General features: G+C 40.3%; 1 protein-coding gene across 1 annotated transcript in view; it reads right to left on the bottom strand.

The window, feature by feature from the left end:
* LOC126235407 (probable glutamate receptor) overlaps nucleotides 1-22,159 on the bottom strand; it is a 120,007-nt gene that overhangs the window by 36,537 nt on the left and 61,311 nt on the right. The window contains exons 3-4 of the mRNA XM_049944129.1: nucleotides 14,641-14,811; nucleotides 12,317-12,540 (exon numbers count right to left, since the gene is read on the bottom strand). Coding sequence (XP_049800086.1) covers nucleotides 12,317-12,540; nucleotides 14,641-14,811 — 395 coding nt within the window. The remainder of the gene's footprint in view (nucleotides 1-12,316; nucleotides 12,541-14,640; nucleotides 14,812-22,159) is intronic.

Raw genomic sequence — 22,159 nt, 5'->3', positions numbered from 1 at the left:
GAAGTAAGTCCGTGGATGACAAGCAGAAGAGAATGGACCAAGCGGTGTTTATTTATTTATTCATTGATTTCTTATTTCGTGTGTGCCACGTTTCCCTGCATCCTTTCCCTTGTAATACCTTGGACTGTATGAATGAGATATTATGTGAAGCAGCAGAAAGCTTTAGTCAGAGGTCGTAACATTGCATGAGTGCAGTGATTCTGTCGTAGGATAGTACCAACCCCTAAAAGCGAACAAGTTTAGCAAAGATAGTGTACAAGTCAGGGCAGAGAGGTCGCGAAGGCACGAGTATTGGCTCTGACAGGTTGGCGAACCATCCCCTCCACCAGCTTTTGAACGAACAACGCTTAGGCGAGGTGTCCGCAGGTCTACTTGTTCCTGGGAAGCCACGCTGGACAGACGTGGAGACTCAGCTCTCGATTCTGGTAATGTTAACAAAGGTATCAGAATGTCTCAAAACTGCTCGTTAGTATGGTCCAGATGTTGAAATCAGGTGTGATATTACCACGAAACCCCCACAAGGGAGCTTATTTTCATAATTTAGTCAAATTTCAGTAGATGGTGGTGGTGGTTAGTGTTTAACGTCCCGCCGACAACGAGGTCATTAGAGACGGAGCGCAAGCTCAGTTTAGGAAAGGATTGCGAAGGAAATCGGCCGTGCCCTTTCAAAGGAACCATCTCGGCATTCGCCTGAAACGATTTAGGGAAATCACGGAAAACCTAAATCAGGATGGCCGGAGACGGAATTGAACCGTCGTCCTCCCGAATAATTTCAGTAGAACCTTCTGTTTGTGCCTTGGTTAGGCCACGCACCATGGGTCTTAAGCTCACGGTCACATTATTGCTCTGCCTTTAACAGAATTCCACTCATTTAATGTATTTTGTTGTGGTCTTTCTTTTACAGTAATATTTTGGTGTTTTTTTTATTTATTTTTCATATGTTACCTTTGTGTACTTGCTTTCCCGCCACGTGGTCGGTTGGAGCAACCACCTCATTGGTAAACTATAGTTTCGGTCTGAAGAAGTGTACTAGACGAGTGAATAACCATACTATAGTGGGCGAGTGTAAGATAGGGAAGGAATGATCTTGTGTGTCCATATCTTTGCATTTCTGATGGCTACCGCTACTTGGCCACATGTGTGGAATAGTACCGATGTGATAGTTAATGTTCCTTGTGCCCCCATAACTATCTGATTCGCCGACAATGAAGTGCGTTAGGTAAAATACAAGGTTTAAACTCTTGTATCTAGAAAAGTTCAGAATTTAATGCCCATTGACAGAACAAAGACTCGCAAAATTTTCCCGCCATATGATAGTAAATGTCCTTCCCCCCAGCTGAGTAATGTGGTGTTGTTTCAAAAAGAAAGATTGAAGCAAAATTGACAGTCATAGTTAAGTGCACCACTTGCTACCCATTCTTCAGCATACGTTTTAACGAAAATTGAAATATTTAGGCAAATACTCGTCCACCTTGACCGAGTTCGCTTGTAGTGTCTTTGCTGGACTTGTTCTGCGTGACCTATAGTAACTGACTGTAATAAGCATTGGTTAGGTATAATTGTGTGCCTTAATAAAAGTACATTGAAGCCAGTTCTGCGCTCCCCTCTCCCTTTCCATAATTACGTGGCGAAAGTGAATCATGTTAACTAGAGACACGAGTTGTGACGATGTATATTCCAACAGACACACGGCTAGTTATTGAAATGCCATCGGTATTGAATAAATATCAATTAACCTGTACCCTCGACTGATTATATCCTCCCTTCATCATAAAGAACACGTGAAAGTCAGTACCACAGCTGAATGCTGGATCATGAAAGTAAATAATGGCTCTATGCTCTCTATTAAGCCCTGCATAGGAGCCTTCTGTAGTGGTTCCAAAAATTTTGCGTTATCCGTTGCATTCAAATTTTTACCGGTTGGTTAAACCCACCCGCTAGAAATTATTTATACCCCAGCAGTAACTGTAATTTCGTGGACCACACGAATTTGTTAAACCATTACCACAGAGAGTAACATGTAGGAGCTGTAGGATGGGACAAGCGACGGTAATCTTCCTACCAGGTCGAGTTATAACATTAACTGTACCACCACGAGTATGAAGATTACGTTGCAATTTCAAGGTTAATTTACCATGTTCTGTTTCATGTGTTATGTATGACCTTCAGAAATTCCTGTGCTTCGTACTACAGCACTAGATTTGAGATGGGCATCATAGTGTTAACGCAACATGAGGATACTTTGTCTTAAAGTACATGAATAACCACGATTCTGACGAAGGTGAGTCTAGTAACATGACGTGTCACGAGAGCTGACAACAAAGGTGAGTTGACACAGAAAGAATAGACACTTGTTCAAAACTTGTAGATAAAAGCAAAGTACAGCTAAAAAGTATAAAATGAAGGACATACCCTAGAAGAAACATTTTGAACTCAAAAATTACTTCAAAGAGGAAAACATTTTCAGAGAGAAACCTGCACTTGTAAAATTTCCATTACTAGATATTGTGCAAAGAAGTTTAACTAACTAGAAAAAATTCCATTTCCTGTTTAGATTTTTCATTTCCTTGATTGCATTGTATGTTAAATCGTTTTTATATAATTTTTTAATGAACATTTCTACAATTTATCTTTTTGGGACCATTTAATATTGTACATACTATTAAGTTGGATTTCCTCCATGTCTACACATTTCATAAAAAAAATAATCCTCAGCTTGGATTATTCATTTTTCATACTTTTAAATCTCATACATGGAGACTTTCCACTTAACTTTTTCAAAATTTTCTTCCTCAAATATCTAAATATACCTATCAGGCTGTCTAATATTTTAATATCCACCTGAGAGACAATTTCAGTTATTTCCATATTTTTTAATGATCTGACAGTTGAAGTTTCAATATTTTGTTATTAATAGCAAGCTGAATTACAGAGATTTGAAACTGATCCAGTTATGCATGGGAAATAATTGTTCAAAATGTTCCTCTTCAGCAGCACACTGACGAGACATAAATGTCTTACAAAAAAAGGAAGTTACTCACATAGAGTATTTAAATCTGAATATACGATGAGTTTCACAAGACAGTGTGCGCCATTATTTGTATGTAATAAAAGACACAATTATACATATATGTTTACATGAAAACATGTGTTATTACTAATTGCACAATTACCTAATAGTTAATCCAATCGCCTCCTTTATCGAGTATTGCTTCGCGCCTTAGCCTTCTCTCCTGTATATCATCAACGTTCCCAACCTCTAAATATTGATGGGCCCACTTTGCAACAAGTGTCTTTGACCTTCAAAGAATTTTAGCAGCAGCTCCATATGAAAGCTTTGGTCCTTTTGAATGATCTACAAGAGGCACTACCTCGTGACGCTTCAGAAATTTGGCAGTAATTTTAAACTGCAACTGACAAAATATAACATTTCATTCTCACGCTGTTTATTCATACACAGTGCAAAAGCGCATTGATTACAGATTCAAGACCACTACCAGAGATGTCACTGCGGACGTTACATTTAAAATTATCGTGTATACTTTCACATTTAAAATTATGGCGTACACTTTCTTGTGGAAATGATTGTAAGATATACCTCTAACATTTACAGATTTAAAGATATGCCTCTAACATTTACAGATTTAAAGTTTATTTAAACATTTTATGTTTCATATTAATTTCGTAAGTAGGCTGTTTGTTTTCTTATTGGCAACGTTACGTAGCGCTCTGTATGAAAATCACTGGCTGTGCTGTGTGCAGTCTGTGGCTAGTTTGCATTGTTGTCTGCCATTGTAGTGTTGGGCAGCGGCAGCTGGATGTGAACAGCGCGTAGCGTTGCGCAGTTGGAGGTGAGCCGCCAGCAGTGGTGGATGTGGGGAGAGAGATGGCGGAGTTTTGAAATTTGTAAGACTGGATGTCATGAACTGCTATATATATTATGACTATTAAGGTAAATACATTGTTTGTTCTCTATTAAAATCTTTCATTTGCTAACTATGCCTATCAGTAGTTAGTGCCTTCAGTAGTTTGAATCTTTTATTTAGCTGGCAGTAGTGGCGCTCGCTGTATTGCAGTAGTTCGAGTAACGAAAATTTTTGTGAGGTAAGTGATTTGTGAAAGGTATAGGTTAATGTTAGTCAGGGCCATTCTTTTGTAGGGATTATTGAAAGTCAGATTGCGTTGCGCTAAAAAAATATTGTGTGTCAGTAATTTTTCAAAAGGGGACATTTCATATGTCGACCCTTAGCCGAGGATACCTCACTGGAATCTTCTGATATTTTCTTGTAGTTTGTGTAATTTAATTGTAGAGAGAATCTCCTTTGTAGTTGCAGTCTTTCATTGTTGTACAGTAAAACAGTTGTGGCATGCATGTAAATTTGCACCAAGTATTTTGCAGCTGCGCTTGCAATTAACGAGATATCATTTTCAATGCTATGTTAATGTGTTTTCTTATTGTGCTCTTCAAATTGTGCTTTTCTGTGTTGTCGTGTGAAATATTGTGACAATAATGGCGTGTGAAAAACCTAATACTAGGCTCGAAAGTAAACTGAGAAATGACAGTGAAGACGAAAGCAGTGTGTTAGCGCCACCGTATAATGAATTAACTAATGTTCAAAGTAGTAATTTGGTAATTGTGCATAGGGAATTGGAGTGGGCGGCAAACAATGGTGTAGACAGTGAAACAATTAGTGAACAGGGAAGCATTATGGATCGATCGGTCGGCAACAGCTCACCTCAGGAATCAGGAATGACAGGACACAATTTTGCAACTACTGCAGATTCAGGTTTTGGGTCCTCACCGTTTTCTCAAATAAGTCAAGACACATTTTCTGCTTGTCAAAATGTGAATGTTTCCGGTACAACTTCACTGCCGAAAAGCACCGAGGAACATGTTTCAGACACCAGTGCATTGTTATTACAGTTAATGCAACAAATGGGACAAAGGCTACAAAAGTTAGACACAAGGGAACAAAATCTTCAAAAGTTAGACACAATGGAACAAAATCTTCAAAAGTTAGACACATTGGAACAAAATTTTCAAAAGTTAGACACCACACTTGAACAAACACGTGAAGATTTAACTACTGAGTTACATAAAATCGAATCGAAATGTCAAAAAGTCTGTAATGACGTAAAAACACAAATTTGAGAGCATTTCCAACCTATTTTTTCGCGTCATGAAAATTCATTACAGAATCACGAAGCAGCCATAAAAGAACTGCAAACTATAGTTCATGAAAATCACGACACCTTGCAAGCTAAAATTGACTCAGTTACATCTACCGATTCGGTTACGCAACTTGCAAAAACTAAGGAAAACTTAAAGGACACAGTAGATACTCTGAAAATTGGTTCAGAAAGACACATGGAGGAAATTAGTTCATTATCAAATAAAGTAGTTGAACTTTCGGATCAGCTAAATAATTTTTCTACGAAGGTAGATGATAATCTGAATGACACAAAACCAGTAGTCTTTAATGACACAGACCAGTGTGAACAAATTAGGAAATTCAAACAAAATCAGAATCAAATTCATACGCAACGCCAAAGAGAAATCCGGGAAGTACAAGATCAGTTGACACAGGTAATGCAGGAATTACATATTTTAGAGGACACTCGCGCTCCAATAGGGGAAGAGGGACATAGAAATACGGAACAGCCACAAAATAATAACACAGGGCACTTCGGAAATTATGAAAGAAATTGGCAAGGTACACCGAAATTTGAGATGGAACCGCCGAAACGACGTAACAATGACCGACATGCGACTCGCCGAAATGATGATTTTGACTATAAACTGTTCATTACTACATGTAAATTCAAAACATTTAAGAATTCTGGCAACGACATTCATCCACAAGTGTGGCTTCATCAATTCTCTCATTGTTTTCCGCCCAACTGGTCATTAGAACACAGATTAGAATTTATGTGTGGCTACTTAGAGAATGAACCAGCTGTAAGAATGCGATCGGTCATTCACGATTGCCACAGTGAAGGAGAATTTTACCATGCCTTCCTCTCAGCATATTGGTCTCAAGCCACACAAGACCGAGTAATGATGAAACATTTCGAACAATCTGAATTTTCCAGTCTTGTGAAATATTTTGAAGACATGTTGCACAAGAATCAGTACCTGTCAAACCCATACAGCCCCTCAGAACTCATCCGCATTTGCTTATTCAAATTACCTGAAGATTTACGGCATATTATTTTGGCAGGACGTTGCAAAGACGACATTGAAGCTTTTCAGGGACTCTTACAAGAATTAGAAATTGACACTGACAATCGCAGAACGCGAAAACAGGAACACAACAATTACAGGTCACATCCGTCGCAATTCCACGATGAAAGACTTAATAACTGGACACGAAAAGGCTATTCCCACAACACGAATCATGACCAAAACAGACACCACACATATGACATCCGTTGGCAGAGTAGTAATAATTACAGGGAAAGATCATCTCTCCGCGGTAGTAACTATCACAGAGACAACCATAGAAACAGAAAATATAGGAACCAAGATATTTATTATCAATGGAGACAGAATAACATCAGACGCAACAGTCCACTACGCAGTTATGATTCCGGGAGAAATTCTCCACCACATGACCGACAAACAAGAAACTATGTAAACTACCGACAAAACGACAGACCTGAATTCCATCAGAACTGGTGGGATTCAAACAGAGCAGGGCACTCTCGACATGGTGAAATTGTAGAAGTTCGGTCTCCTAATCCCAATAACGGCGCGCGCCAACAAAGAGACAGACAATGACTCGCACCGCAGGCAGCCGCGTGCGCCGGCTGGCTCAGAGAAAAATAACATAGACGCTAACCTTGAGAAAAATTCCAGTATTCTTTACCGACGTATACCGCACGATAATTGCGTTGAAGTTGAAACTCTGCGTACTAGGAAGAGTAAAGGTTTCCACCACATTTCTCATGTAAAACCGTTTATTGAAAGATAATCTGTTTTTTAACCTAGTCTTTGCCATAAAACTTTCACTTCACGCATTAGTACAATTTGTCACACTGAGAAACTGTTAACATGCAACAATGTTTTGAAGTTAAATATCCTAGGGAACTTTTTTAAACAGAAATTACGAATGCATTGTTATAGTGAACAGATGACACAGTGTTGTACATTCTTGCAACAAGTTGCACGATTACGTAATGACTATCAGGCTTACATACTTAGAACTTGTACCGTTAATGAGATTTTAATGCAACATTTTGGTATACTTGAAAAGACATTCTTTATTTGAAGTACTTTCTGTGGGATTAAAGATGACTTAGCATTTGGTTTCTTTGACAGCTACAAAATTATATCACAATGCTACTAATGTGTGACACAATTTACATTGTTGCTTTTGCGGTGTATCTGTTTTATATCTGCACAGTTTTTCTGAATTATTCTGGAAAGTAAAACATGTTTTACTAGTAACTTTTGTGGTATAGCTACAATGAGACAGCCTTTTCCATAGCACAACAATATGTTACAGTACAGTACTTTCTTCATCACGGCAATAAACGTAATAAGTAAGGTATCTATACGCAAAGCATTTCACTTTTGTTTATCATGAGGCAAGTACATTGACTTCAGCAGAACTTTGCTTACAGAGGACGATAAGTACGACAGTTCCACAGAATTATCTTACAGCAAGACGCACATTCAGTGCTACAGGAGACGCATTTGAGTGATTAATTTTGTACTTAAACCATTTATTTTTCAAGATTTTTGAATTACAGCGAAAGTTTTCCGTGATACATTTCATTCCATTTCTGTAATCTGTAACACCTGAGGGTATAATTACATTAATCTTCAGGGGGGTACACGCTTACTTTGTGTACCATGTGTTTGGCAAGCACAAGGAGCCCTAGCTAATATGGTATTTGCTTATACAACTTTACACTTCGGTACCACATTTCTCTAACACAGTATTACACAGCTATCTGATCATTTAACTGAGAGATAAACATTTTTTTTACTACATCAGTGACACATGTTTACGTAATTACACAGATGGATAACTTCACACTTATGAACTTGTATTTTGTCTGTACTTTGTGAACTGTTCATATTTTTTCAGAACCATTGTGATACTATGAGAGCTTTGAATGATGTCTTTGGTAAGGGAGCATGATTTTAAAGTACGTTTGAGGTAGATGACACTATTGAAATGAGCAGAGTATTTTTTTTTTGTTTTGACATTATTGCAGAAAGCTACGACGTTTTTGAGATTTGACTGAGGTGTTTTGATGTTATTTTTATGACGACGATGTGTATTATGCTGTTGAGGTATGTTTATGATCAATAAGCTGATGTTATATGAAGAATTTGATTATGCTATGTATTTGTTAAGATGAAATATTGAAGAAGTGTCGACGAATATGTATATGTGTAATAAGGTAAGGAGTAATGAATAGTGGTTAGGGACTCTGACTTGTGAAAAAGATTGTTGGATACCAAGAATTGTACTTTAAGAGTTATGAAATGTGTGTAAATGCGTGAATGTATCACAATGCCGGCAAAAATTTTTTGGACACTGTTATATTCATAAGATTTTGTTTCTACACATTTGCAACGCAAATTCTCGACCCGTGAAATTTTGTACATGAGACTGCCACTGTAGTGCAAACTGGTGTTGTAAATATTTCGGTAAGAAAGTTAAGTGACATTCACGTAATGCGTCGTGGGCACGACACATTATGTGGGCAGCTGTGCGACAGTTGCCTGGAAAAAAGCCATTAGTGTGTGCCTTTCAGAGGCACAGGTGGAGAAAAAAGGAGGTCATTATCCTCGCTATTGACATTTCTTTGTTGAAAGCATCGCAAATACGACACACTCAAACTAGAAAACATATGATTATACTGTGGAGCTCTTAATTTATGATATTTACTAAAATGCCTAATGAAATGATGAGAAACATTTTACATCTATTGTCTTTCTAGTTGAGAGATTGCTCATTTTGTTTAATATCAGATCTCCAGCTGTGTTGCAGCATTGGTTTCATAAAGCAAAATTAAATGCATTTGCTAATGTGAACACTTTCTGTCAACAGATCTATTAAATAATTAGTTTATGATCCACATTCTTTGAAAAAGGAGCTCTTGAAATGGAAAGAACAATAAGAAGGGACTAATAACAGTAACTGCATATATAATTTTCTTTTCAAGTACTTGGTAATTTTTATGGTAGAGTAAGTTGTGGTGCACCACTTTAATGACATAGATATTAAGATGTGAATATACATTTCCCTTATCTGTGTTGTTGTCTTTAGTGTACTATTTTTTCTGCTTGAGCTTTGTCATGTTTAGATATAAGTTATTGCATTTGCTACTGCTGTTTGCCAGGCATAGTGCTACTAAATTTCACTTTGTATTACTCTGTTAAGCCAGTTTTACTAAGAATTTATTTTTCTTGTTTGCTGCGCATTGCCTTATATTAGTTGTAATATTGCATTTGCTTTGCAAATTTTTGCTGCTTGCTTTGCCTTTTGTATTTTTTATCATTGCTGTTTGTGTTAATTGTTTTGTGCTGCTGCATTGCCTCATTCCTTAGTTTACCATTGAGCTCAGTAGATTTATGTTAGCTTAAAATGGGGTAGGCTACATAAGAGAACGAGTTTTGATGAATTGGAAGAAATGTATTGAGAAGCTATAAGAATATTGTTTGGCGAAAAAAATATTTTGAAAGAGGATATGAAAAAAAAGTAGGGTTTAGAGACAACAAGTTTAGGTAGGATTTTCTTGGAAATAAATGATGTAAGATAATGGAAAATAAATAATGAGGTAACAAATATGTGTACATATAAATACAGTAAGCATGCTTGGATATGATGTTTTGGTGAAAACAAATGTTGAAATAAGACGAAAGATCTATGGAATGAAGTTTTGGGTTGGACTGCAGTACCAAATGTTACACTGAAAACGAACCCTGTCCTTTCCATTGTGTTATTCCGCTATGTGTTTATGTACCCTTGCGTATTTGTCTTTTTCCTGTCTTTATGTGTTTAGCTGATGAGAGTTATGTTGTAGAAATTTTCTAATACTATGTTATTTACTTTATAAAGATGTTTAGACATTATTTATTCTGTTTTGTTTTAATGCTCATGTGTGAAGTTGATGTTTCAAAAGTTATTCTGGTCTTTCATGTATGTACTCATGTCATAATTCTTGTAACACTGATGTTATTTCGATTCTTTTGTAAAGCCTGTATTACTACAAATGTTGTCTGTATTATTATGTTTTTAATGATGTATTTTGTACCTTTGTTATTGTATTCTTATGTTATAAAATTGTAATTGATACCAGTTCATCAAATTAAGTAACTTGTAAGTTATGTTTCACTGCACACGTTTCTGTTGGTCATAGTATATGGACAATATGTGAGAAGTAGGGACTGATAGTGTTTGCACGTGTGTTAATAATTCAGCAAGGGACTGGATAACAGCATTGCTGGTTCTAAGGACAATTAGAAAAAAACTCTGTGAGTGCACAAGTGGTGGTTTATGGACTTGCTATACTCTCCGCAAGACTCTTCGATGGTGATTGTGCACCTGCACAGTCGCAACAGATGGCTGCTGGCCATCTCTACAAGGACTACAGTGGGTCTGCATCTTTGATGACCCACCAATACCATTATTTCTACAAGGACTGCAGTGGGTCTGCACCTCTGGTGGCCCACCAATACCGTAGTCTCTACCAGGACTACAGTGGGTCTGCTCTGTGATGACCTACCTAACAATATTCTTCAAAACGTCGAATGACTCTGCTGTGGGTTTGCTCTGTAGTGGCCCATTACCTGTCAGCATGTCAAGAGTCAGCACTGTCTTTCCGTTGGAAGGACAACACTACTTCTTCAAGACTGCATGGAAATCCATTACTTCTGTGTGCATTTTCTTTTACTGCTCAGACTTTGAGAAAAACACTGGAATTTTACTGTGATGAATGATCAGGACTGTCTTTATGGACTGAGAGAAAATTTTAGCTTTTGACCAACATTGTATTAATAAGTGTGTGCATTTGATATCTTTCTTACTGTAATTATGAAAAAATTTTTCAAATCTGTATTGGCCAGTGCCAAAAACAATTTGTAAAACTTTTTGTGGGGAGCATGGGGGCTATGTAAGTAGGCTGTTTGTTTTCTTATTGGCAATGTTACGTAGCGCTCTGTATGAAAATCACTGGGTGTGCTGTGTGCAGTCTGTGGCTAGTTTGCATTGTTGTCTGCCATTGTAGTGTTGGGCAGCGGCAGCTGGATGTGAACAGCGCGTAGCGTTGCGTAGTTGGAGGTGAGCCGCCAGCAGTGGTGGATGTGGGGAGCGAAATGGCGGAGTTTTGAAATTTGTAAGAATGGATGTTATGAACTCCTATGTATATTATGATCTTTCAATACTATTAAGGTAAATACATTGTTTGTTCTCTATTAAAATCCTTCATTTGCTAACTATGCCTATCAGTAGTTAGTGCCTTCCGTAGTTTGAATCTTTTAGTTAGCTGGCAGTAGTGGCGCTCGCTGTATTGCAATACTTCGAGTAACCAAGATTTTTGTGAGGTAAGTGATTTGTGAAAGGTATAGGTTAATGTTAGTCAGGGCCATTCTTTTGTAGGGATTATTGAAAGTCAGATTGTGTTGTGCTAAAAAAATATTGTGTGTCAGTAATTTTTCAAAAGGGGGACGTTTCAATTTTAATTTTTCTTTATTATACAGTTCTGCTCTAAATGCAACAGTTTTTGCATTTTTATGAATAATTCTAATTATTAATCTGACGGAACAACATTTTTCTCAAATTTATTTTCATTAATGAGAAAAGCAGAATATATGAGTGAAATCTGAGCCACAGTTGGGACAGCAGATCTCCTGCATATTAGGCAGATGTGTAAGCATTACAACACCATGGAAGGCGTGTACTGACGGCTATGTTATGAAGGGAATTGGACTAGGGTTGTCCGTGCATGTTTGTTATCCATAGTGTTATGGTGTTGTAAGAGGTTACCACATCTACCTAGTAAGCAGGAGACGCAGGTTTAAGTCCCAGCTATGGCACAAATTTTAAGGCATTTCCTCAGCTTCTAGCATTGTTGAATTATAATTATTATAATTAATCACGAATTATTATTACATCATAGTAGAATTTATATCGTTAACATATCATATCCAGTTCTAAATGCGACCACATCCGACTGCTTGTCACATATTTTGTTTATTTGACTCAAATATTATGTTGTTTTTAGTCATACATAATCTAATATAAGTTATTCCTCACATCATGACAAATTCTAGCCAGACCTTTCAAAAAATACATACCTTGCATGAAGAATACTCCTGCGACGTGCAATACATCACTGTACGTCTGGCTGTAGTCGTCGTGATGCCCCACACGTGCTCTGTATCTCCTCTGAACTCTGAGGACAGCCCAGACGAGGGCAATGATTGCGATAATGCACAGCCAGAGACGTACATCGAAGGGCCGCAGAAAGCTATTCCACGTCGTCTCCTCCTCCTTTGGCTCCTGAATAATTACGACCACCCTGCAAGCAGGAACTAAAAACAGGTTACTGATTCTTGTTATCCAAACAGTTCACCTGCTTTAACCTATAGAATTAAATATTCTCTGCTACAAAACATATACATCTGTGAAATAGAAATACTCAAAGGTATGATCGAAATGAATCCAAATTTGCAAAACACTGGTGCTGACATTTCAGAGCCCATTATGGCTCTGTGGAGTGAATGATGATTATTTGTGTTGTGACCACATTCTGTGGTGTAGAACACCTTCTTTACTACATACAAATGTATGCTATCTACTGGTCCCACACATGGATCATACAATCTGAGATGCACGCTCTGTACCATCAAAGACATAACGCTACAGTAACCCCGTTTCCTACAGATCGATCACTCTGATCTACACAAATGTAATATACTGTAGCTATTAAGATAAAGAAACACACTTTTACTTGGTTTTATATTTCAGCTTAGTTTCTTGTCTTTTCGTCCCCTGACACTGTGAATATCATTGAACTTCCTAGTGATACAAGAGAGGCCACCATTTAGTCATCAGTCTACAGTATTACATTATTGGCCATTAAAATTGCTACACCAAGAAGAAATGCAGGTGATAAACGGGTATTCACTGAACAAATATATTATACTAGAACTGACATGTGATTACATTTTCACGCAATTTGGGTGCATAGATCATGAGAAATCAGTACCAGAACCACCACCTCTGGCCGTAATAACGGCCTTGATACACCTGGGCACTGAGTCAAACAGAGCTTGGATGGCGTGTACAGGTACAGCTGCCCATGCAGCTTCAACACGATACCACAGTTCATTAAGAGTAGTGACTGGCGTATTGTGACGAGCCAGTTGCTCGGCCACCATTGACCAGACGTTTTCAGTTGGTGAGAGATCTGGAGAATGTGCTCGCCAGGGCAGCAGTCGAACATTTTCGGTATCCAGAACGGCCCGTACAGGACCTGCAACATGCGGTCGTGCATTATCCTTCTGAAATGTAGGGTTTCGCAGGGATCGAATGAAGGGTAGGGCCACGGGTCGTAACACATCTGAAATGTAACGTTCACTGTTCAAAGTGCCGTCAATGAAAACAAGAGGTGACCGAAACGTGTAACCAATGGCACACCATACCATCACGCTGGGTGATACGCCAGTATGGCGATGACGAATACACGCTTCCAATGTGCGTTCACCGCGATGTTGCCAAACACGGATGCGACCATCATGATGCTGTAAACAGAACCAGGATTCATCCGAAAAAATAACGTTTTGTCATTCGTGCACCCAGGTTCGTAGTTGAGTACACCATCGCAGGCGCTCCTGTCTGTGATGCAGCGGCAAGTGTAACAGCAGCCATGGTCTCCGAGCTGATAGTCCATGCTGCTGCAAACGTCGTCGAATTGTTCGTGCAGATGGTTGTTGTCTTGCAAACGTCCCCATCTGTTGACTCATGGATCGAGACGTGGCTGCACGATCCGTTAAAGCCATGCGGATAAGATGCCTGTCATCTCGACTGCTAGTGATACGAGGCTGTTGGGATCCAGCACGGCATTCCGTATTACTCTCCTGTACCCACCGATTCCATATTCTACTAACAGTCATTGGATCTCGACCAACCCGAGCAGCAATGTCGCGATACGATAAGCCGCAATCGCGATAGGCTACAATCCGACCTTTATGAAAATCGGAAACGTGATGGTACGCATTTCTCCTCCTTACACGAGGCATCAGAACAACGTTTCACCAGGCAACGCCGGTCAAGTGCTGTTTGTGTATGAGAAATCGGTTGGAAATTTTCCTCATGTCAGCACATTGTAGGTGTCGCCACCGGCGCCGACCTTGTGTGAATGCTCTGAAAAGCTAATCATTTGCATATCACAGCATCTTTTTCCTGTTGGTTAAATTTCGCGTCTGTAGCAAGTCATCTTCGTGGTGTAGCAATTTTAATGGCCAGTAGTGTATTTATTGCTCGAAGACTTTTGAACATCTCGAGTTTTTGCATTCGTTTGGAACTTTTTTTCTAAGTGTTAGAATTGTCACAGAAGTTTCAGTATAGCTGTTGGATGACAACGAAGGTCTCTTATTTTAAGCCATAGGTGACTTACCGCGAGAAGACGAGTGGCAGCGAGAAATCTACGGCGTCCAGACGCGCCGTCGTCAGCATCATGAGCGCCAGCCCGAAGTCTGTGTGACCTCTCATCAGCTGCCCCACGACGCCTTCCCAAGTGCCGTTCGCTGAACGGCCTCCAAAGAGTTCGCTCCTTTCGAAAGTGTACCTGTCCGCAGCAGACACACTCACTCAACAGTAGGCACTCGATGCTGCTGCTCTCAGTGCCCATTTACACACTGCATTAAGTGCACAACACGAATACACCATACTGGGCAGACCTCCTAAACTCGCTGTCACCCCTTGACGCTGCATGTTGGACGAAACCAAATAGAAGTCTATATTCGTGCTTGAAAGCACGTACGATATTACACGAATACTGTCGATATAAACCGAACTTCTACTCACTCGTGTGCCTCCAAGCAGTAAAGACGTCTGCAACTATGCACATCACAGCCCCCTGCTGCGTGCTCACAAAGTGATTTCGACAAGAAAGAAGGTAGAACACTGCAACTTGGCGCAAAAGACACTTGTGTGTTTTAACTGTCAATATGAATTGAAGCCAAGTCTTTTTGACACGAGAAATAAAGATTATCACAATAACAAAACGTTATACAGTATCAGACGGAATATGCTGTACATTAAAAGAGCGTAGGCTGGAGACAACACTGGAGGAAACCAAAAAGGAAAGTAAAAACTCTACCTTCACATTATTGTTGAGACAGATATCGCTGAAGCCTCGAAGAGAAGTGGTGCTATCAATGAGAATGTTAGTACCAAACGCATATTTTTAACATAATTTATCAACCAGTGGCATGGAATTATAGAGTAATTGATAACTTCTTGGAAAAAAAGTAATTGATTTTCTCATCAGCATCCTGCCTCGTCAATTTCTGTCGCACAAGCCCTCAGTCAAGTTCGAAACGAGTATTCGTCGTCTAAAAGAAATTGTTTTCGAAGAAATGTCAAGCTTTCCCACTCACATCGTCCCCTGCTTCACTCCTTCATCTGTAACGCCATTTTCCTCCTTTTGTGGTGTTCACTGCCACGGCATATAATACAACGGCTGTAGAGGGCCGGCCGATGTGGCCGAGCGGTTCTAAGCGCTTCAGCCTGGAACACGCCGACCGGTAGGTCGCAGGTTCGAATCCTGCCTCGGGCATGCATGTGTGTGTTGTCCTTCGGTTAGTTAGGTTTAAGTAGTTCTAAGTTCTAGGGGACTGATGACATCAGATGTTAAGTCTCATACTGCTCAGAGCCATTTGAACCATTTGAAGCTGTAGAGGAAATACGTGGTATACTGATGTCTGTCTGCTACCTGTGTGTGCAGTACTGCTGTGCGCTTTTTGCTACTATAACCAAATGCGACCTGTCCCATTTCCTTTACCGTGCGCTTTGTTGCACACTTTAATGAACTTGTAAATGAGCATTAATGCATGGCCAAAGACGTGATGAAAAATCTAAACAAAAATACTAACTAGCTTAGTACTTCCTTTTCTTTACAATTTACAGTCATCGACAGAATTATATTGAACACTAGGGAAATACAACGTAATCCAGAAATCAACCGATAAAATTTCATATAGTGTTTGTGGATATTTCATAAGTATTTTTGCACCTTCGTCTCCAGTCATTCGTTAAGAGTAGTTCTGTTTCGTTTGAATTCTTGTCGTCACTTATACCTTTATATACATTGCACTGAAAATATCTGCACAATACGGCATGCACTGTGTGTTCCTCGGAATATAACTTGTTCCACCCAGTAACAGTACAATGAGCTTTTCCTGTAGCTATGGCAACCACATCACTGGTGGTTGTGTTCTGTATTTTACATTTTAGTAATTGCATGCTGCGAGGTAACTGAGTTAGCAAATAGAATAAATTATAGTTACAATATTACTCTGTAATGAGTCACCAGAAACCACTGTTCCCTTATACCAAAATACTCAGAAAATATTACTAAACAAACTTTGACATTTTGTCATTGGAATTTGGGTTCAATCTGTATATTAGTCACAAATATTCTCATTTTCTTGCACTATTTGTACATTTCTATCTTGCGTGTCGATTTCCTTTCTTTTAATTTGTTATTTCGGTTAGTTGCACTCCTTGAACGTTTATTACCTTCTACGAAAACTTCTGGAGCATGCGTATCACAATAAACAAGAGAAAAGAAGACTAGGAAGGGCAAATAACGTAAAAAGATTACCAGAGACGATGGAGATGGAAAGAACATCCCTTGAATTCATCTTTCGTAAATAGTTTACAGCCCTGCATTTTACGATGGCATATTCCTTATATGTTAATTGGCAAACCACTGAGATGTGCATGGTAGAGAATACGTTCCACTGAATCTGTTTTTAGGACGTTTTCGCGTTCCTTTCGTGTGTGGAGCGCAGGAGAATAATTGCTGAAATGACCTCGTGTGTGGACTAACTAGTTTCAAATTGTCTTTGCTTTTTCTATGGGACTGATATGTAGAGGAATTGTAATGTATTCCTAGGGTCATCATTTAAAGTGTGTTCCACAAACTTTCGAAGCAGGTTTTCACAGCTACTCTCTTCCTTCAGGTGTCTACCATTTCAGTTCCTTCGGTATCTTCGTGACTATCTTTCTCCGTATTTTTTCAGTATCGTCGGTTAGTCCAATCTGGCCCTATACACAAAGCGAAACACTAGACAGACAGCCTACTAGAAATATTAACCAAATTTACAGTATCCTAATCGATGAAAATATTTGGTTATTCTAATTACGTTGCATTACGTGCTACACTACTGGCCATTAAAATTGCTACACCAAGAAGAAATGCAGATGATAGACGGGTATTAATTGGACAAATATTACTAGAACTGAAATGTGATTACATTTTCACGCAATTTGGGTGCATAGATCCTGAAAAATCGGTACCCAGAAGAACCACCTCTGGCCGTAATAACGGCCTTGTTACGCCTGGGCATTGAGCCAAACAGAGCTTGGATGGCGTGTACAGGTCAGCTTCAATGCGATTCCACATTTCATCAAGAGTAGTGACTGGCATATTGTGACGAGCCAGTTGCTCGGCCACCATTGACCAGACGTTTTCCATTGGTGAGACATCTGGGGAATGTGCTGGCCGGGGCAGCAGTCGAAAATTTTCTGTATCCAGAAACGCCCGAACTGGACCTGCAACATGCGGTCGTGCATTATCTTGCTGAAATGTAGGGTTTCGCAGGGATCCAATGAATGGTAGGGCCACGGGTTGTAACACATCTGAAATGTAATGTCCAATGTTCAAAGTGCCGTCAATGCAAACAAGATGTGACCGAGTCGTGTAACCAATGGCACCCCATATCATCACGCCGGGTGATACGCCAGAATGGAGATGAATACACGCTTCCAATGTGCGTTCACCGAGATGTTGCCAAACATGGATGCGACCATCATGATGCTGTAAACAGAACCTGGATTCATCTGAAAAAATGACGTTTTGCCATTCGTGCACCCAGGTTCGTAGTTGAGTACACCATCGCTGGCGCTCCTGTCTGTGATGCAGCGTCAAGGGTAACCACAGCCATGGTTTCCGAGCTGATAGTCCATGCTGCTGCAAACGTCGTCGAACTGTTCGTGCAGATGGTTATTGTCTTGCAAACGTCCCCAACTGTTGACTCATGGATCGAGACTTGGCTGCACGATCCGTTACAGCCATGCGGGTAAGATGCCTGTCATCTCGACTGCTAGTGATACGAGGCTGTTGGGATCCAGCACGGCGTTCCGTATTACCCTCTTGAACCCACCGATTCCATATTCTACTAACAGTCATTGGATCTCGACCAACCCGAGCAGCAATGTCGCGATACGACAAACCGCAATCGCGATAGGCTACAATCCGATCTTTATGAAAATCGGAAACGTGATGGTACGCATTTCTCCTCCTTACACGAAGCATCAGAACAACGTTTCACCAGGCAAGGCCGGTCAATTGCTGTTTGTGTACGAGAAATCGGTTGGAAACATTCCTCATGTCAGCACGATGTAGGTGTCGCCACCGGCGCCGACCTTGTGTGAATGCTCTGAAAAGCTAATCATTTGCATATCACAGCATCTTCTTCTTGTCGGTTAAATTTCGCGTCTGTAGCACGTCATCTTCGTGGTGTAGCAATTTTAACGGCCAGTAGTGTATTTTTAAATGTTATGTCCGCTGAGTGCTCGGCGCAGCTGACTGCGATACTGGGGACCTGGTTTCGATTCCCAGCTGGGTCGGACATTTTACGAATGGGGGACCCAAAAATAATCGGAATCGAACACCCGCGCGCGCAAGCTTTGTAGTTATGCGTGGTGCCACGAGGTGGCCTTAGTAGGGGTCTCCCACGCCATTCAGTAAACTGGAGTCAATTGTAGGTAAGTGGTTTGTTTGCGGTGCTCTGTTGTTCGCGTTGCTGTTTGAACCCTTCGGCGTTTAATAACACGGCCGACAAGAGGGAGCAAAGAGTCTGTGTGAAATTTTGTTTTCTGTTGGGCACAACTGCGCGGAGAGTATTGGGATAATTTGGCAAACCTTTAATGACGAAGAATTTTGCAAATCACAGATCTACAAGTGGTTTTCTCGTTTAAAATCTGGCAACGTGCCTACTGAAACATGCCATGCCCCAATCGTCCTACGATAGGAAGAAGTGACGAAAACATTGCCGTAATAAAACGCTGAGTTGATCAAAATCGTCGAAGTACCATTGACCAAATTTGTGAAGAAACGAAAGTGTCAGGAGCACAATTCATCGAATTTTAACTGAAGATTTGCACATGTGATGGCTGTCTGCAAAATTTGTTCCTCTCTTGCTCACAGATGATCAAAGAGAAAATCGGATGTATGTTTAGTAGTAAGTGGGAACATTGGGTGCACTAGGACATAATTCACTGAGTAAACCCAGCTCGTGTGAGATCAGTTGTCACGGTTTGACCTACAGGTTAGACCGACATCGTTCTGCCCATTTCAAAAGCACTGTTTGCACAGCGCTCTTTAACTTAGGTAATTTATGCTAGAGCTTGGTTTCGCGTTTCCATTTCGTTTCATTGCTCTTTGAACCGCACTTGGAATAACAATGAGCTTTCCAGCCACACAAGACGGTGAACGATTTGTGACCCTGCATGTGCGAGTTCTTCTTATACACTGATCGGCACTGTCTTCGAGTTTGGATTACTTCTGGCCACTCTTTCTGGGTATTACAAATTTTACGTCGGTTACCACAGAATGTAACCAAATCGAGTAACAACTGTATTAGATCTATCGAAACAATCCCGTCCTAGGCAGTTAGAACGAGCAGGTACCTAAAGTCGACGGAGAACAGTCATTACCTGACTCCTCACGACCCTCCATGGAGCTTCAGATTTCCTGATTATGTTTCACGTTTCATCTTTTTGTAGTGGAAAAGTATATCTTTTTGAATAGAGCTCGTGCTGGTAACGTCTCAGTTCCACCCTACAGTAACCTAAATACCGGGTGATCAAAAAGTCAGTATAAATTTGAAAACTTAAAAACCACGTAATAATGTAGATAGAGAGGTAAAAATTGACACACATGCTTGGAATGACATGGGGTTTTATTAGAAACGAAAAAAAAACAAGTTCACAAAATGTCCGACAGATGGCGCTGGACAACAAAACGTCAATGACTGCGCATGACAATCGTGTACTGAAAGGAGCTCTAATGAGAGAGAGAATCAGTGATTTAGTGAAGCGGAGGGCATTTGCGGTGTGGGCGTTTCAAAAGATGGCGGAAGATGACGACTGGTTGAATAATGTGTTGTGGACCGACGAAGCTCATTTCATGCTCCGAGGGTCTGTCAACGCCCACAACTGCAGAATTTGGGTTATCGAAAATCCTAGAACTGTCGTGGAAACTCCACTGCACGACAATAAAGTCACGGTATGCGTTGGATTTACCACATCTACCGTCATCGGGCCTTTTTTCTTCGAGGAAATGCGTGATTCTGGTTTTGTAACTGCTACCGTGACGGGTGAGAGGTACGCCGATATGTTACAGAATCGTATCATCCCCAGCCTGGCTGATAAACACCTGCTGGAACGTACGATGTTTATGCAGGATGGCGCTCCACCCCATATTGCAAGACGCGTGAAAGATCTCTTACCCGCGTCGTTTGGTAATGATCGTGTGCTCAGCCGCCACTTTCGTCATACTTGGCCTCCTAGGTCCCCAGACCTCAGTCCGTGCGATTATTGGCTTTGGGGTTACCTCAAGTCGCAAGTGTCTCGTGATCGACAGACATCTCTAGGGATGCTGAAAGACGACATCCGACGCCAATGCCTCACCTTAAATCCGGACATGCTTTACAGTGCTGTTCACAACATTATTCCTCGACTACAGATATTGTTGTGGAATTATGGGGGACGTATTGAGCATTTCCTGTAAAGAACATCATCTTTGCTTTCTCTTACTTTGTTATGCTAATTATTGCTATTCTGATCACATGAGGCGCCATCTGTGCGACATTTTTTGAACTTTTGTATTTTTTGGTTCTAATAAAACCCCATGTCATTCCAAGCATGTGTGACAATTTGTACCTCTCAATCTACATTATTCCGTGATTTATTCAGTTTTCAAATTTATACTGACTTTTTGATCACCCGGTATATCTGCCTTATAAGTGTCACGGTCCCCCCATGGACCATGGACTTTGCCGTTGGTGGGGAGGCGTGCGTGCCTCACCAATACTGATGGCAGTGACGCAGGTGCAACCACAATGGAGTGGTATCTGTTGTGATGCCAGACAATCGTGTGGTTCATGAAGAGGGGCAGCAGCCTTTTCAGTAGTTGCAGGGGCAACAGTCTGGACGTTTGACTGATCTGGCCTTGTAACACTAACCAAAACGGCTCTCTTGTGCTGGTACTCCGAACAGCTGAAAGTATAGAAGAAACCACAGCCGTAATTTTTCCCGAGGGCATGCAGCTTTACTGTATGGTTACATGACGATAGCGTCCTCTTGGGCAAAATATTCCGTACGTAAAATAATCCTCCATTTGGATCTCCGCGCGGGGAATAATCAGGAGGACGTCATTATCAGGAGGAACAAAACTGACGTTCTACGGATCGTAGCGGGGAATGTCAGATCCCTTAATCGGACAGGTAGGTTCGAAAATTTAAAAACGGAAATGGATAGGTTAAATTTAGATATAGTGGGAAATAGTGAAGTTTGTTGGCAGGAGTAAGAAAACTTGTGGTCAGGTGAATACAGGGTTATAAATACAAAATCAGATAGGGATAATGCAGGAGTAGGTTTAATAATGAATAAAAAAAATAGGAGCGCGGGTCAGCTACTGCAAACAGCATCGTGAACGCATTATTGTAGCCAAGATAGACACGAAGTCCACGCCTACCACAGTAGTACAAGTCCATATGCCAACTAGCTCCGCAGTTGAAGAAGAGATTGAAGAATTATATGATGAGATAAAACAAATTATTCAGATAGTGAAGGGAGATGAGAATTTAATAGTCATGGGGGACTCGAATTCGATACTAGGAAAA

The sequence above is a fragment of the Schistocerca nitens genome, chromosome 2, assembly GCF_023898315.1.
Source record: "Schistocerca nitens isolate TAMUIC-IGC-003100 chromosome 2, iqSchNite1.1, whole genome shotgun sequence".
NCBI lineage: Eukaryota > Metazoa > Arthropoda > Insecta > Orthoptera > Acrididae > Schistocerca > Schistocerca nitens.
Note: the sequence above shows the minus strand (reverse complement) of the source record. Positions and strands in the feature narration are given on the sequence as shown.